This window comes from Schistocerca serialis, chromosome 7 (assembly GCF_023864345.2).
Source record: "Schistocerca serialis cubense isolate TAMUIC-IGC-003099 chromosome 7, iqSchSeri2.2, whole genome shotgun sequence".
NCBI classification, from domain to species: Eukaryota; Metazoa; Arthropoda; class Insecta; order Orthoptera; family Acrididae; genus Schistocerca; species Schistocerca serialis.
Genome location: NC_064644.1, coordinates 264,649,307 through 264,662,239, shown reverse-complemented (window position 1 = coordinate 264,662,239; position 12,933 = coordinate 264,649,307). Strand labels below are relative to the sequence as shown.

Sequence of the window (12,933 nt, the reverse complement as noted above, 5' to 3'; positions counted from 1 at the left end):
TGTCTTTTATAAAAGTATTTGCACTTTCAAACTTGTTAAAAATGAATACGAGCTATTAGACGATATTGCCACTGCCTTCCACTCACCTTTGAACCGACTTACCCAGCCAGTTATATGGGGACCTACAGCTTAACATGGATTCCAATCCACAGTTAATGTGAGCATTTCTCACAACAAACACTGCCAAGGTGAAATAACTGATAAGCAAGAAAAATCCCAGGACTGACTGGAAATCAAACTCAAGCCCTTTGGACCTGTAGTCTGGCACTGTACCACAGGCTTGTTTTTTTCTACTCATTTATATTAAACTACATTTTTCTGCATCTACAGCAAGCTACCATTCATCACACCAAACAAATTCAAACTCTGTTCATTCATTGTGGATAAGGGACAGCGGCCGGTCAAATAGCTACCAAGGAAAATTGCCAAACAGCCGTATGTTTCAAGAAGTTATTTTATTTAGACAACCAGTTTCAGCATCTCATTACTGCCATCTTCAGGCCCCTATGCACTCCATGAAAAGACAACCAAATATATTGATACTTGCATAACTGGAGCCATCAATACCTGTATTCTGTAAATCTTTTTTGGAGTGTTTACTTCGAAGACCTGACAGCTTGTGCTCAGGTGCAGAATTAGTTCTTTCAGCAGATAACACTAGCATTACCTAATCATGCATACAGAAACAGAAGAAATGGTAAACAATGTTCTTAAAAGCATCACTGACTGGTTTTCTGTGAATGGTCTGAAGTACTCTGCTACCAGAGTAGCTGCTTCCTCTGTGTACTGTATGTGTGACCTACTATCAAGAATAGTTCTACAATCCAACACCCCACAACACAAATCCAGAAATATGTAACCAAGACTTTAACAGAATCAACTGAGTCTTTGGTTGAGGCCCTCCAGTTAGTTCCAAAAAAACCTCAATCAACTTTAGGTACTACATTGCAAACTGTAAGCTCTGCTTGCATCCCATGACTGATGTCCAGCAGACTTTACCAGTTCTACCAGCTGCCTGTACAAATTATGGTGGGCCTCAGATCCCAATCACTGAGAGGTACAGCGCAGTGTTTAGCACATCAGACACACATTCAGGATGACGACAGTTGAAATCCATGAACGACCATCCCAATTTAAGTTTTCCACGATTTCCCTAAATCACATAAGGCAAATGCCAGGATGGTTCCTTCAAAAGGGCATGGCTGATTTCCTTCTACATCCCTCCCTAATCCGAGCTTGTGCTTCATCTCTAATAATCTCGTTGTCATTGTAACGTTAAACACTAATCTCCTCCTCCTCAGAACCAGACCAACAATCATCATTGGTGCCAAGATAGTTCACAACTTGGATACGACTGCACCTGGATAGCCACAGGCAGGCATCCTCTATCTCTCAGACAAAAGGCCCCGATGCAGACATACCGAGTGCACAACTGACTTCTTTCCAAACCTGGATGCTATTTTCCGATGGGAATCTGTAGAGCACCTGACAATGGAGCTCATAACAACTACCAAACTCCTCCCCATGAGTATGCTCAGACCCTGCTGAAGCAGAGATCCCCTGTCATTCACAGAGTAAGTGGGCAAGGCCAGACACCACACTGACTCTCCACCCAATACAAAGCAAACATGCTACAATAAGCCACTCACTCTGCAATGAGCACGATTGGCCTGCATCAGTTATGCTGGAAGGTGCATTGGGAGCACAGCCCATGGGTGAAATAAGCAACAATTGAAGTGTCGCTTGTGACACAGCAGTTTCTGTATCACCACTACACCCAGAAACTTCAGCCTGCTGATTGCAGCCAATAGTCTGCTGGCTGTTTGTATGAACTAGGCCAGCTCCTCCTGCATCCACAGACAGCATGCACACTCCCTATACAGCCTACTGTTAAAATTCAAATGAAAACAATAGATATAAAAAAGATAGAACTGAACTCTGCTGTCTTTTAGACAAGGATTTACACTATCAAACTTGTTAAAAAGAAACACGTGCCATTAGAAAAAAATGAGTGTCACTGACACTAGTTTACTGCACACTGGCAGAGAGAAAGAATCTACTCTCCTGGCAGTTCACAGATGGACACTGGCACCTCTCAAGGAAATCTGAGTGTGGGTGGTTACGTTACTATGTTCAAAACAGGATTACAGAAGTGTCCAATTCCAGCTGTCTGCTTTGAGCCATGACATCATCAATACGGCGGAAATGGCTATTCTAAGCATCTCCAATATGGCGCCTATGACATCATTATATACACACAGGAGCAAACACGAAAATACATATAGATAAAACAATAACATCTCCCTCCAAAAATACACTCAAACTAAAGGGACAACTACGGGAAATTTGGGGTTTTAGGGTGAGGGAAAAGCTAAATATAACAGTAAAAAATACCACGATCCCAAATCACACAAAATGAAGAAAAAACCAAATTACAACATTCCACTACACCAACACAATCCACAGGAGTCTGGCACTTCCCTTGACTTATACAGGTCAATCACAGCTGACGATACCAAAACACCAGAAGTACAGAAACGTCCGATCCTACCCGTCAGCTTTGACCCATGACGTCACAAATATGGCGGAAACGACAATTCCAATATGGCGGATATAAAACCATTGCATACGTATCATAAAGACGAAAATAGACAGATAAACAACACACACACAGGTTTCACAAAAAGCCTAATGACTCTAACGGGACAAGCGTGGGAAATTGGGGGTTTTTGGGTGGGGAGAAACTAAATATAAACAAATTTAGCCACCCACCGCCATACAAAACCACGCAAGACGACGAAAAAAATCGACATCACAAAACTCAACAACTACCACAAAACACAATCTTATCTGGAATCGGACACTTCCCTTGACCTATATAGATCTACAGTAGCTCCCGATCCCATAAATTGGGATCGAACACTTCCCTTGACCTATATAGCTCAACAGCATCTCCCGATCCTATCCCCCAATACAAAAATCAAAATACACCGCAAAACATTGCGAACAAACACTTCCCTTGACCTACAAATATCTACAGCAGCTCCCGATCCCATAAATTGGGATCGAACACTTCCCTTGACCTATATAGCTCAACAGCATCTCCCGATCCCATCCCCCAATACAAAAATCAAAATACACCGCAAAACATTGCGTACAAATACTTCCCTTGACCTACATATATCTACAGCAGCTCCCGATCCCATAAATTGGGATCGAACACTTCCCTTGACCTATATAGCTAAACAGCAACCCCCGATCCCATCTCCCATACCAATACCAACCCTCACAGCCACAAATTTCATTGAAACACTTCCCTATACGCCAATACACAACACATACGCCAAAAACAAAAAAAAAGGGATCTTACCACAAGAAAGTTCCAGCCCCACAAACTACATTGGCCACCACAATCTCACACACACACACACACACACACACACACACACACGCAAACATACACACACACACACACACACACACGCACACGCACACACACACACACACACGCACGCACAAACCAACGAAAAAATACTGAACCAAAAGAAAACCCCAACCCACCCACACCTCAACCCCCTCCCCCCCCCCACAACCCCAAAATAAAAAACCCACAAACAAAAACCAAATACAACATAAAAAGCATCTCAATCACACACTACAACTCAACAAAAACTTCAACAAAATAGATCCTCCACAACTAAAACAAAAAACAAACACACTCCCCCTCCCCCCCCTTAACAAACACTATACAACAAAATAAACCACCCACCCCACCCTGAACCACAGCCACCCACCCACCTACCCAGCCCCCCCTAACTAACCACTTTCGGCCTATACATTTTACCCACAGCCCTTAAAAAAACCCGAACAATACAATAGCCCTCCTAGACACTCTTCCGCCAACAGTACTCATCTAAATGAGACTGAAGGTCGGAAGAGCGCCTCTTCCCCCTCCCAAGAACTGACTTAACCACCCCCACATCCCCTCTATTGTATTAGTACAAGCCCCTGTATCATAATTCTTAAACTCTAAACTATGGTTCACTACTAAATGATTAAATCCCCTCTCACCCAACCCCCTATAACAAGAAAAAGCATCGGAAACTATTGTGGACCCCAGCTCTATATATTCCTCAATTAACCCCACTGATTCAGCCTTCGACCTCCCTTCCACAACCCTAAAAACACATTCGGAACCCCCACCCCCCGGAACAACAGCCCCCCACACCCAAAGACCAGCCACAGACTTCCCCCTGCCATACTTCCTTTTCCCAAACTGTGACTCGTCCACCTCCACAACCACCCCATGCCCCCCCCCCCCAACTTACCCCTGTACTTAATAAATTCCGAACACACTTCACGTCAAAAGGAATACCAATCTAAAACAGTCCTCTCACTCACACCAGTCTCATGCGCGCAAAAACTCTGTGGGGATCTATAACAAAAATAATATGTAACAAGCACAATCTCACGCATGCCCAATCTAGACTTCTCGAACCAGGTACCGCGCCGTATGGAACGCCATATGTCATCTTTACGACAGCGCCACATGTAACCGTCCCTGGTCCGAGAGGCCGGAACTTTAACCAATTTCATTGGTTCGCGGCACCGCACTTCACGACTTCGGCAATCAAGCCAAATAGCTAAAGAAATTTAATCAGCTCTATAGCTGTCTCCCCCATCATAGCCCTCAACTGAGCACTATTAATCCGGTCTTTCATATCCATTCCTGAACAAAAAACCACAAGCGAATACACTTAATAACAGACTCACCCGACGTACAGCAATCATCATTACATTAACCATCACACAAAACCGTTAACTCACTGATACAAATTCCGCTTCAAAATGACACACGCAGCACTCACCACTGAGCAACAGCAAACTGAGCCCAACACACCAAACAAACGAAAACCATGAACATACCACCAGAGGGCACAACAAACAACAACACGACATCTACAAACACGCCACACTCACAAACCAAACTCCGCGCCGTAGTGACGTCACACACCACAACACCCTTACGTCACAGGTCAAAGCCGACGCGTGAGATCGGATCTTTCTGTTGACCCAAAACACCAATACCTACAACTAAAACTATGAAAACTGAAATCAGTAATTTCCCGTAACCTATACTGGTCAACCACAACTACTGATACCAAAAAACTAACACCTACAACTACAAAAAACAAAACCAAAACACCACCACCTGAAAAATCTAATAATCAAACATCCCTACAAATATACACCATCCAACCCCCCCCCCCCCCCCAAACACAGACACACTCACTCTAAGCCACATGTACACGTCCCTGGTCTCCCATGACAGAACTCTGGTGAACCTCATGTTCTCACGACAGATACTACCCTTCACAATCTCAGCGATCAGTCCAAATAACTGGAAGAATTAAATAACGGACATGTGCTCCCCATCTCTGAATGCAACATAGCACTATTATATTTCATTGTCATATGTATAGCCACACAATAAATTAAGTCTTACCACACCACAAACAGCAAACCAGTAATACCTAACGAAAACACCAAACACATACATAAAAAATATTAATACATAACCCACTGAATAAACTTCCAAGTCTCACATGTCGAACTACTAACACTGCCAAAGAATTCACATCCAACACCAAGGCTCAAATGAACCCCATACAACACAGCAATTGTTGGCACATTTATCCTATTGTGACAGTAGTTGGTCGATTCCATCCTTGAGGAAGCTAGCAGGCTGCAGTCGAATCCAGGCCTGAACTCAGTAACACACTTTGTCGGCCATTGTGAATCGATGTCTGCGAATAGCTTGTTTTAGAGGTCCAAACACATGAAAGTCACACGGTGAAAGGTCGGGACTGTATGGCAGATGTTCCAGTGTTTTCCACCGAAACTGACGCAATGCCGTCTTCACCACATTGGCTGTGTGTGGGCGGGCATTATCATGCAGGAGGATAATGCCACTGGACAACCTCCTCAGTGTTTCGACTTGATAGCTTGTCTAAGGTTCTGTAAAGTGGCTTGATAATGCTGGGTACTAATGTTAGTTCCCCGTTTCAGGAACTTGACAAGCAGTGAGACCTTGTGGTTCAGTAGTGGATGGTAACTTGTGTGACCACCTTCTCTGACATGAAACCACACTGGGGCACTACGCAACATCACACGGTGTGCATGGATCAGTCTCTCACCTTATGTGTAAGGCAAAGGTAGACGCACTGTCCAGGTTCCATTTGAATGAACCTAATACAAACACACCTCCAGAGGGCACCATCAAATACAACAGGCGACATCTACAAACACAACCAACTCATAAACTTGACGCCATAATGACGTCGCACACCACAATGTCCTAGCATCGCGGGTCAAAGCAGACAGTTGGAATCTGACACTTCCATTGACCCTTCTTCAAAATTACACAACTGAGGTGCTCCTGGTGCGAAGCTACACTACAAAAACTAGATCCTATAAAGAATGAAAACAGCAAATATGACATTTGTCGTCTTTTACACAAGAATTTGCACTACCAAATTTCCTAAATTCACAAACACAAGCTATTAGAATGCACTGCCACAGACTCCTTCACTGAACACTGGCAGACAAGGAAATGCGTAATGGAATAATTTTGGAGATTTGGAATAGGTGAGGTAAAATGTAAGTAGGCTACTCACACAGCAGTTGATTATATGACACAGCGGATTTACTGTTTAGCTAATTATCAACCCATTCTATTATGTAGTTATGCACATCAATGAAGACAATAATGAGATTTATTACAAGTTAAATTTCGGATAGTTGATGTATTGCATTAACTGAGGGAAATGATTACAAAACAAGTCAATGTTATCTAAAAAAATCAAGTAAAAGTTATCCATGAAGCAAATTATCTGAAGCAAAGTGTGTATAAGTCAAGGAAAATTATACAACGAGGATTATTGAATGAAGCAATGCAGCTGTTAAGATACTGACATCACATTTTGCAGGATGGAGTTTCTATCCGGCCATCCTGATTCTGGTTCTTCTGGTTCCCTAAGGCAAATCGCAGTAAGGTTTCTTAATTAATGCCACATTGACCACCAGTCTTATTCCCATAGGCTACCTGCCCTTTCCTCATTAAGCATATTATGTATGCAGTGTACTGTATATTTTGGCTTACTGATTTGCACTGTATTACCTTGCCAAATCTTACACCATTGTGAGGTGATTCTTCAATGAATAAAGACACATAAATGAATAAAATAAGAAAGTGTGTAACATAATATCCTAACATAATAGAGATGCATATGCAATGCGCATTATTTACAAACTATGCATGATATATTGAACTTTACTTCCAATGTGTTGATTTACATTACTCTGGTAGCCCTACATAACTACCATACATCATAGGCTGACAAAGTAGCAATGGTTTGTGAAATATTTACAAGAGATGGTGTCAAAAATCTTTAACAGAATTAAATCCAGTCACTAAGTCAAATCCTTCAATGGGATTTAGAACATTTCCAATAAAGGATGTCTAATAGTCAAAATAGGGAGAAAAAATTAACTTTGTATTCACACTGAGGTTGTGGTGACTATAGGCAAATGTGTATATTAAGAATGATTTGAGCACAGTAGAGCATAACTTAAAATACCCTCATTTCTTGCTAAAGGTGCCGGTGGCATAAACACAACGAGAACAAGCTCTGTTGATAGGTAACATTCAAAGAAACACAAGAATGTGACATGTGTACCGCGTTATGTGGAGGGATCGCATGAATTCTTCACACATTATGACCAATCCATGCTGAATTACAAAGGTTAATGTTCCTACGCCTGTATCTGAAGACTAAAACTGGATATATGTTACAAATAAACATAAGAACTCAAAATGTTTGGTTCCACACCAAACAGAGACTACGGGTTATTTACATAAGCACGACAAAAAAGGCATAAACACCGTACCTCTTTGTACTCTGCTTCTGACTGCTTTTGTTTAGTGATGCGGCAGCAGACACTTTATTGTTTGCTCCTGCTTTCCCACTGCCTGAGACGCCATGCAATTTTTTCAGTGCTTCATCTGCTTCCTTCTTCTTTTGCTCTTCCAGTTTAGCTTGTATTTCACGTTTCTTCTGTTCAATGAGTTGCTCTTGTTTTGACATTTGGGCAAACCTTTCATTTCGCGTCGTTTTAGAGGTGAAAGGATCTGGAACTTTGATCCCACGATACGCCATTACGGCTACGACACAAATCAAACATATCAGAGATGATACCGACAACGAGTTGAAGCGCCATTAAAAATACTGTCTATGATTCAATACTTACCTGATTGTTACGACAGGTAGAATGACATTGAGCCAAATTGTGTTTCCACCTCAACACTTGTTGGGAACACTGGTGTGAGGGAATGTTTGCGCAAGTTTTCATTACCGTTTGACACTCTGTCTAAGGCAAGGCAACATGATACGAATTTTCTCTGCAAAAAAAAACATCTGCGCTGACAAATCATAGCGCATGGACAGGAAATTTGAGCAGAGAACTCCGAAGAAAATTAGTCAAATGTGAGTGCACAGCTTACATCTGGCCAGAAAAATAGCAGCATTTGGATCGAAAAACACCTCAGATCCGGCTTTTCTGGTCAACGATTCTCGTTAAGGCCGGTCCACATGCAACAATTTATTAATGCAGATATCTGCGAAAATCTGTAGTGTACAAACAACACAGTTCCAACCTACTTCTGGTGCGCTATCTATCGGTCTACGAATAAAATTTCAGCGACAAGCGGCTACGCCCTCGCAAAGTAGTTGAAGTGTTTGGACAAAATAATATTGTTTTCATCTGTTATGCGTGTGTCCTGGTTGTGAACAACTTTTCTTACATGTTACACGAATAATCGTAAATAACTTATATGCAATATGGTAAATGATCTAACTTTGACACAATATGTCCTGTCAAGACTGGTAAACGACGCAGGTTTAGTAATAAGTGATATTTCAGTTCGACAAGTTGACTCGTAATGTAGGAAATTCATGGTGTGATACTGCAGTTCCTGTGTTACTCCGAATTAAGATGTATGCATGTCTGAAGGAAAACGCATTGCAGCGACTACAGCCGATATGAAATACCTGAAATAGATTCGCGGTTGCGAATGTGGACAACCATCAGCTGTATAAGGGAACAACGACATTGAAAATTTGTGCTGCACTGGGATTCGAACCCAGATTATCTGCTTATCGCGAGTGGTCGCCTTTCAATTTGGCTATCCGAGCACGACTGAGTTTTTTTTTTTTTTAGTTTTTTTTTTTACCTTTGCCTTTCGCGGGCATGTGCTCTTCCATTTTTTTTTGTGATTTTTTTAAATTTTATTTATTCATTTATTTATTTTGAATTTTTTTTTAATTTTTTTTCAGTTTTTTTAAATTTTTTTTAACAGTAAGGAACTGAAAACTAGTAAGTGCACTCTTTGCGTCGAGTTGGGGACGCACATAACTAAAACCATGCTAATAGTTGTAGAAAAAGGCATAAAGAAAGAGAGTAAAGTGCGGGGCAAAGGAAACCATGAAACAAAACTGAAGGGTGGAATCCATACCACCATTAACCAGTGCTACATCTTGCACCGGATGGGGAAACTAAAACTGCGAAGACCTTTTCGCACCGGGTACAAAAAGAGGAAATGGGGCAAATACTGCTACAGAGTGTGAGGGTTCACAACGAAACTCTCCATCTGCTGTATCATCCAGGTATGACTTCTCGTAATGATGAAAGTAGATCCCACGTCGTACCGTGTAGTGTTCTATCATCGTATTGTAATTTTAGCTTCTCTTACCCGTGATGTTCCAGCTACGTGGAGGGTCGTGGAACGCACTCCACAAAAAATTGGAAAAATATTGTCGATACTTAGGGTTACGGAGGATCTTGCAATGTCGTTCCTGCAAATAGTTCCAAAAGTCTAAAGTGTCCTTAGTGCCGTCTTGAAACAAATAATGCACTGCATGTCCACGAAGCCACGTCATTGCATTAGTTTTAGTGCGTGGGTAATACGTTTCATCTGGGAATAAGATAGTCTTGGGGTCGATATGATTCGGCGTTACCCGAAGGAAGTATGCTGACATTTGCCTCACTAAGTGCCACACTGCCGTAGACTTTCCACAGCTAAGACGGTGTTCATCGTCGTCTTGAATGCCACAGTTCGTGCACGTGGGTGAGTCCACCATGTGGATCGCATGTAGCCTTGATCTGGTCACCTGCTTACCGTTGACAGTGATATACCACATCGCCGTGACGTCAGTGTCCAGTGTTACGTGGTGAATTGTCCTCCACACTACTCGCCAGTTGACGTTCGGGTGCTTACTCTCCACGACGTTATCGGGTCGTCCACGTTGCAGGACCCTATAAACCGTCTTTGCCGTCGCCAGTTGAGTCGCTGGTAAGGCAAGTCGAACGTAACTGAGTTCGAGGTAAAAGACACCAATGTAGAAGAGCGAGGAGGGGACGTGGCATATCGGCACAGGCGGCAACAGGGAGGGCGGTGCTAGTTCTTCTATTAACAAACTGGTCAGACTGTCCGGATGGCGGTGCCGTAGTTTGACTAATGTGCTCACAAATAGGGCGACCGCTCTGTCATAAACATGATAAAGGTTAAGCCCTCCCCGATGGGGGGGAAGGGTCAGAGTCTCATATTTGATCTTGAAAAGCATTCCTGAACTCACGAAGGACCCAAAAGCCGCATGTATACGGCGTGCTAACATCACCGGTATAGGTAATATCTGGGCGATGTGCGGAATGCGTGACGCTAAATGTGAGTTAACATACTGGGTCCGTTGGACGATGTCCAGGGCTCGTAGGCGGTTGTTGGCAATTCCAGTCCGAACATTCCGTAAAAGCCGTCGAAAGTTGTGAGCAGCTGTCCGTCGTATATCGTCTGTAAAGTCAATGCCGAGACATTTCAAACTATCTCTGAGCTGTAAGGGGGTGACACTGTTCTCAGACAATCCGACCCCGATGTTCATCGCCACCGGTTTTGCGACGTTGATACGACTACCAGCGGCCATGCCATATTTCGTTATCCAATTTAGTGCGCTAGCGGTGTCGTCACCGTGGCGGATGACAATCACCAGGTCGTCAGCGTACGCTTTACACCGGAAAGTGTGGCCTCGTAACGTCATACCCGTTAGTCGTTGGCGTAGGACGCAGAGGAGAGGTTCCATGGCCACAGCGTAAAGTAAAGTGGACAGAGGACACCCTTGGCGTATCGATCGAGAAATGGTGAGGGGCTGCGAAGGTCGGCCGTTGACGATCACCTTGGAAGTCGCGCCACGGAGTAGTCGCATGACGACAGTGACGAATGGCTGTGGGTACCGCATATGTTGGAGGACCGCTTCCAAATAGTTGTGGTCCACTCGGTCGAAAGCTTGACTAAAATCGATTGCCGCCAGTGCACCCTTCAGACGACATGCCCTCGCCAGTGAGATCAAGTCACGATATTCACTGAGTGCTGTTTGAATATTATTGTCGCCTCCTAATGACGTTTGATCGGGTGAGATAACATTTCGTAGGGTCTGGCGTATCCGCACCGCCAACAGTCGAGAAAATATCTTAAAGTCGCAGTTCAATAGCGTCAACGGGCGGTAGTCCTGCAGTCGTGAGCCACTGGACAGTTTGTGAATAGGAATAATCATCCCTTCCACAAGGGCCGCAGGGAGCGGCACGTCCGGGGATAGGAGTTCGCGACAGATGTCCGTCCATCAGGAGGCTAATAAATATTGAAAAGTCCGGTAAAATTCCAAGGGGAGGCCATCAGGACCCGGAGACTTGTTGACAGCACCTTTTCGAAAGGCGTCGATCACTTCTTCTTCTGTAATTTCTTCCATCAAGGCCGCTTCTATTGCCGGGGTGACGGTGCCATAAATCGTCTGAGAGACGTCCTCCAGTGCTGTCGGATCAGGGGTCTGAGCGGAATAGAGTTGGGAATAATGATTGTAGAACGCTGTGTTTATGTCTTGTTGCGTGGTGAGGCGATGACCGTCCTCCGTGTCGATGAAGCGTATCAGCGCTCGTTGGCGTTGTTTACGTTCACGAAGGACGTGGAACATTGACGGGCGTTCGCTCGGTATCCGATCCTGTGTCCTCGAGCGGATGACTACCCCCTCTAGGTGGTGTCGCATATGAGCGAGGATCTGAGCCTTACCACGGTGGACCGCCGTTTGTCGTTCCGGAGACGGCGCCATAGCATCGCAGTCGCGCAGGACCCGGAAGTAAAAGACGAGTGTATGTCTTCGCCAGGTAGCGTGGTCACGACCGTAGGTTATCAACGTTCGCCTCAGTGCCGGTTTGGCGCAGTCCAACCACCAGCGGATCGTTGTGGGATATGCACGGAGGCGATTTTCACACGAATGCCACGTATCCTCAACGGCTTGGCGGCAATCCGGGTACGACAGGTGAGCGATGTTTAATTTCCACGGGCTGCGGCTTCTCCACACTTGTTGCCGCCGCAGGGTGACGGCACAAATGTAAGCTGAGTGGTCCGAGAATGCTGCAGGCCGCAGTTCCGCATCCTGTGTTCCAGCGGCGAGAGAGCGTGAGACATAAATCCGATCGATACGACTGGAAGAGTGACTCGTGAAGTGCGTGAATCCCGGTCGGTGGCCGTGAAGATGTTCCCAAGTGTCCACCATCTGCGGGTCTCGAATTAGCGTCCCGAGTTCCGGGCACGGATTATGTCGTGGGAGTTGATCTCTGGGCGCCAGTACGCAATTGTAGTCACCTCCAAACACCAGATGGTCGTGGCGGCCTTGGAAGAGCGGGGCGACGTCTTCCGCAAAGAACCGTGAACGTTCGCGACGTTTGTCCGTCCCGGAAGGTGCGTAGATATTGATAAGGCGGACACCCAGTACTGTGAGTGCCATTCCTCTTGCCCCAGGCAGAGACAGGATTTCGTCCGCCACTATC

The 12,933-nt window shown here is 44.5% G+C and overlaps 1 protein-coding gene across 1 annotated transcript in view; it reads right to left on the bottom strand.

The window, feature by feature from the left end:
• LOC126412093 (SURP and G-patch domain-containing protein 1) overlaps positions 1–8,461 on the bottom strand; it is a 167,358-nt gene extending 158,897 nt beyond the window's left edge. The window contains exons 1-2 of the mRNA XM_050081513.1: positions 8,311–8,461; positions 7,951–8,224 (exon numbers count right to left, since the gene is read on the bottom strand). Coding sequence (XP_049937470.1) covers positions 7,951–8,219 — 269 coding nt within the window. The 5' untranslated portion in view covers positions 8,220–8,224; positions 8,311–8,461. The remainder of the gene's footprint in view (positions 1–7,950; positions 8,225–8,310) is intronic.
• Positions 8,462–12,933: the final 4,472 nt, after the last annotated feature.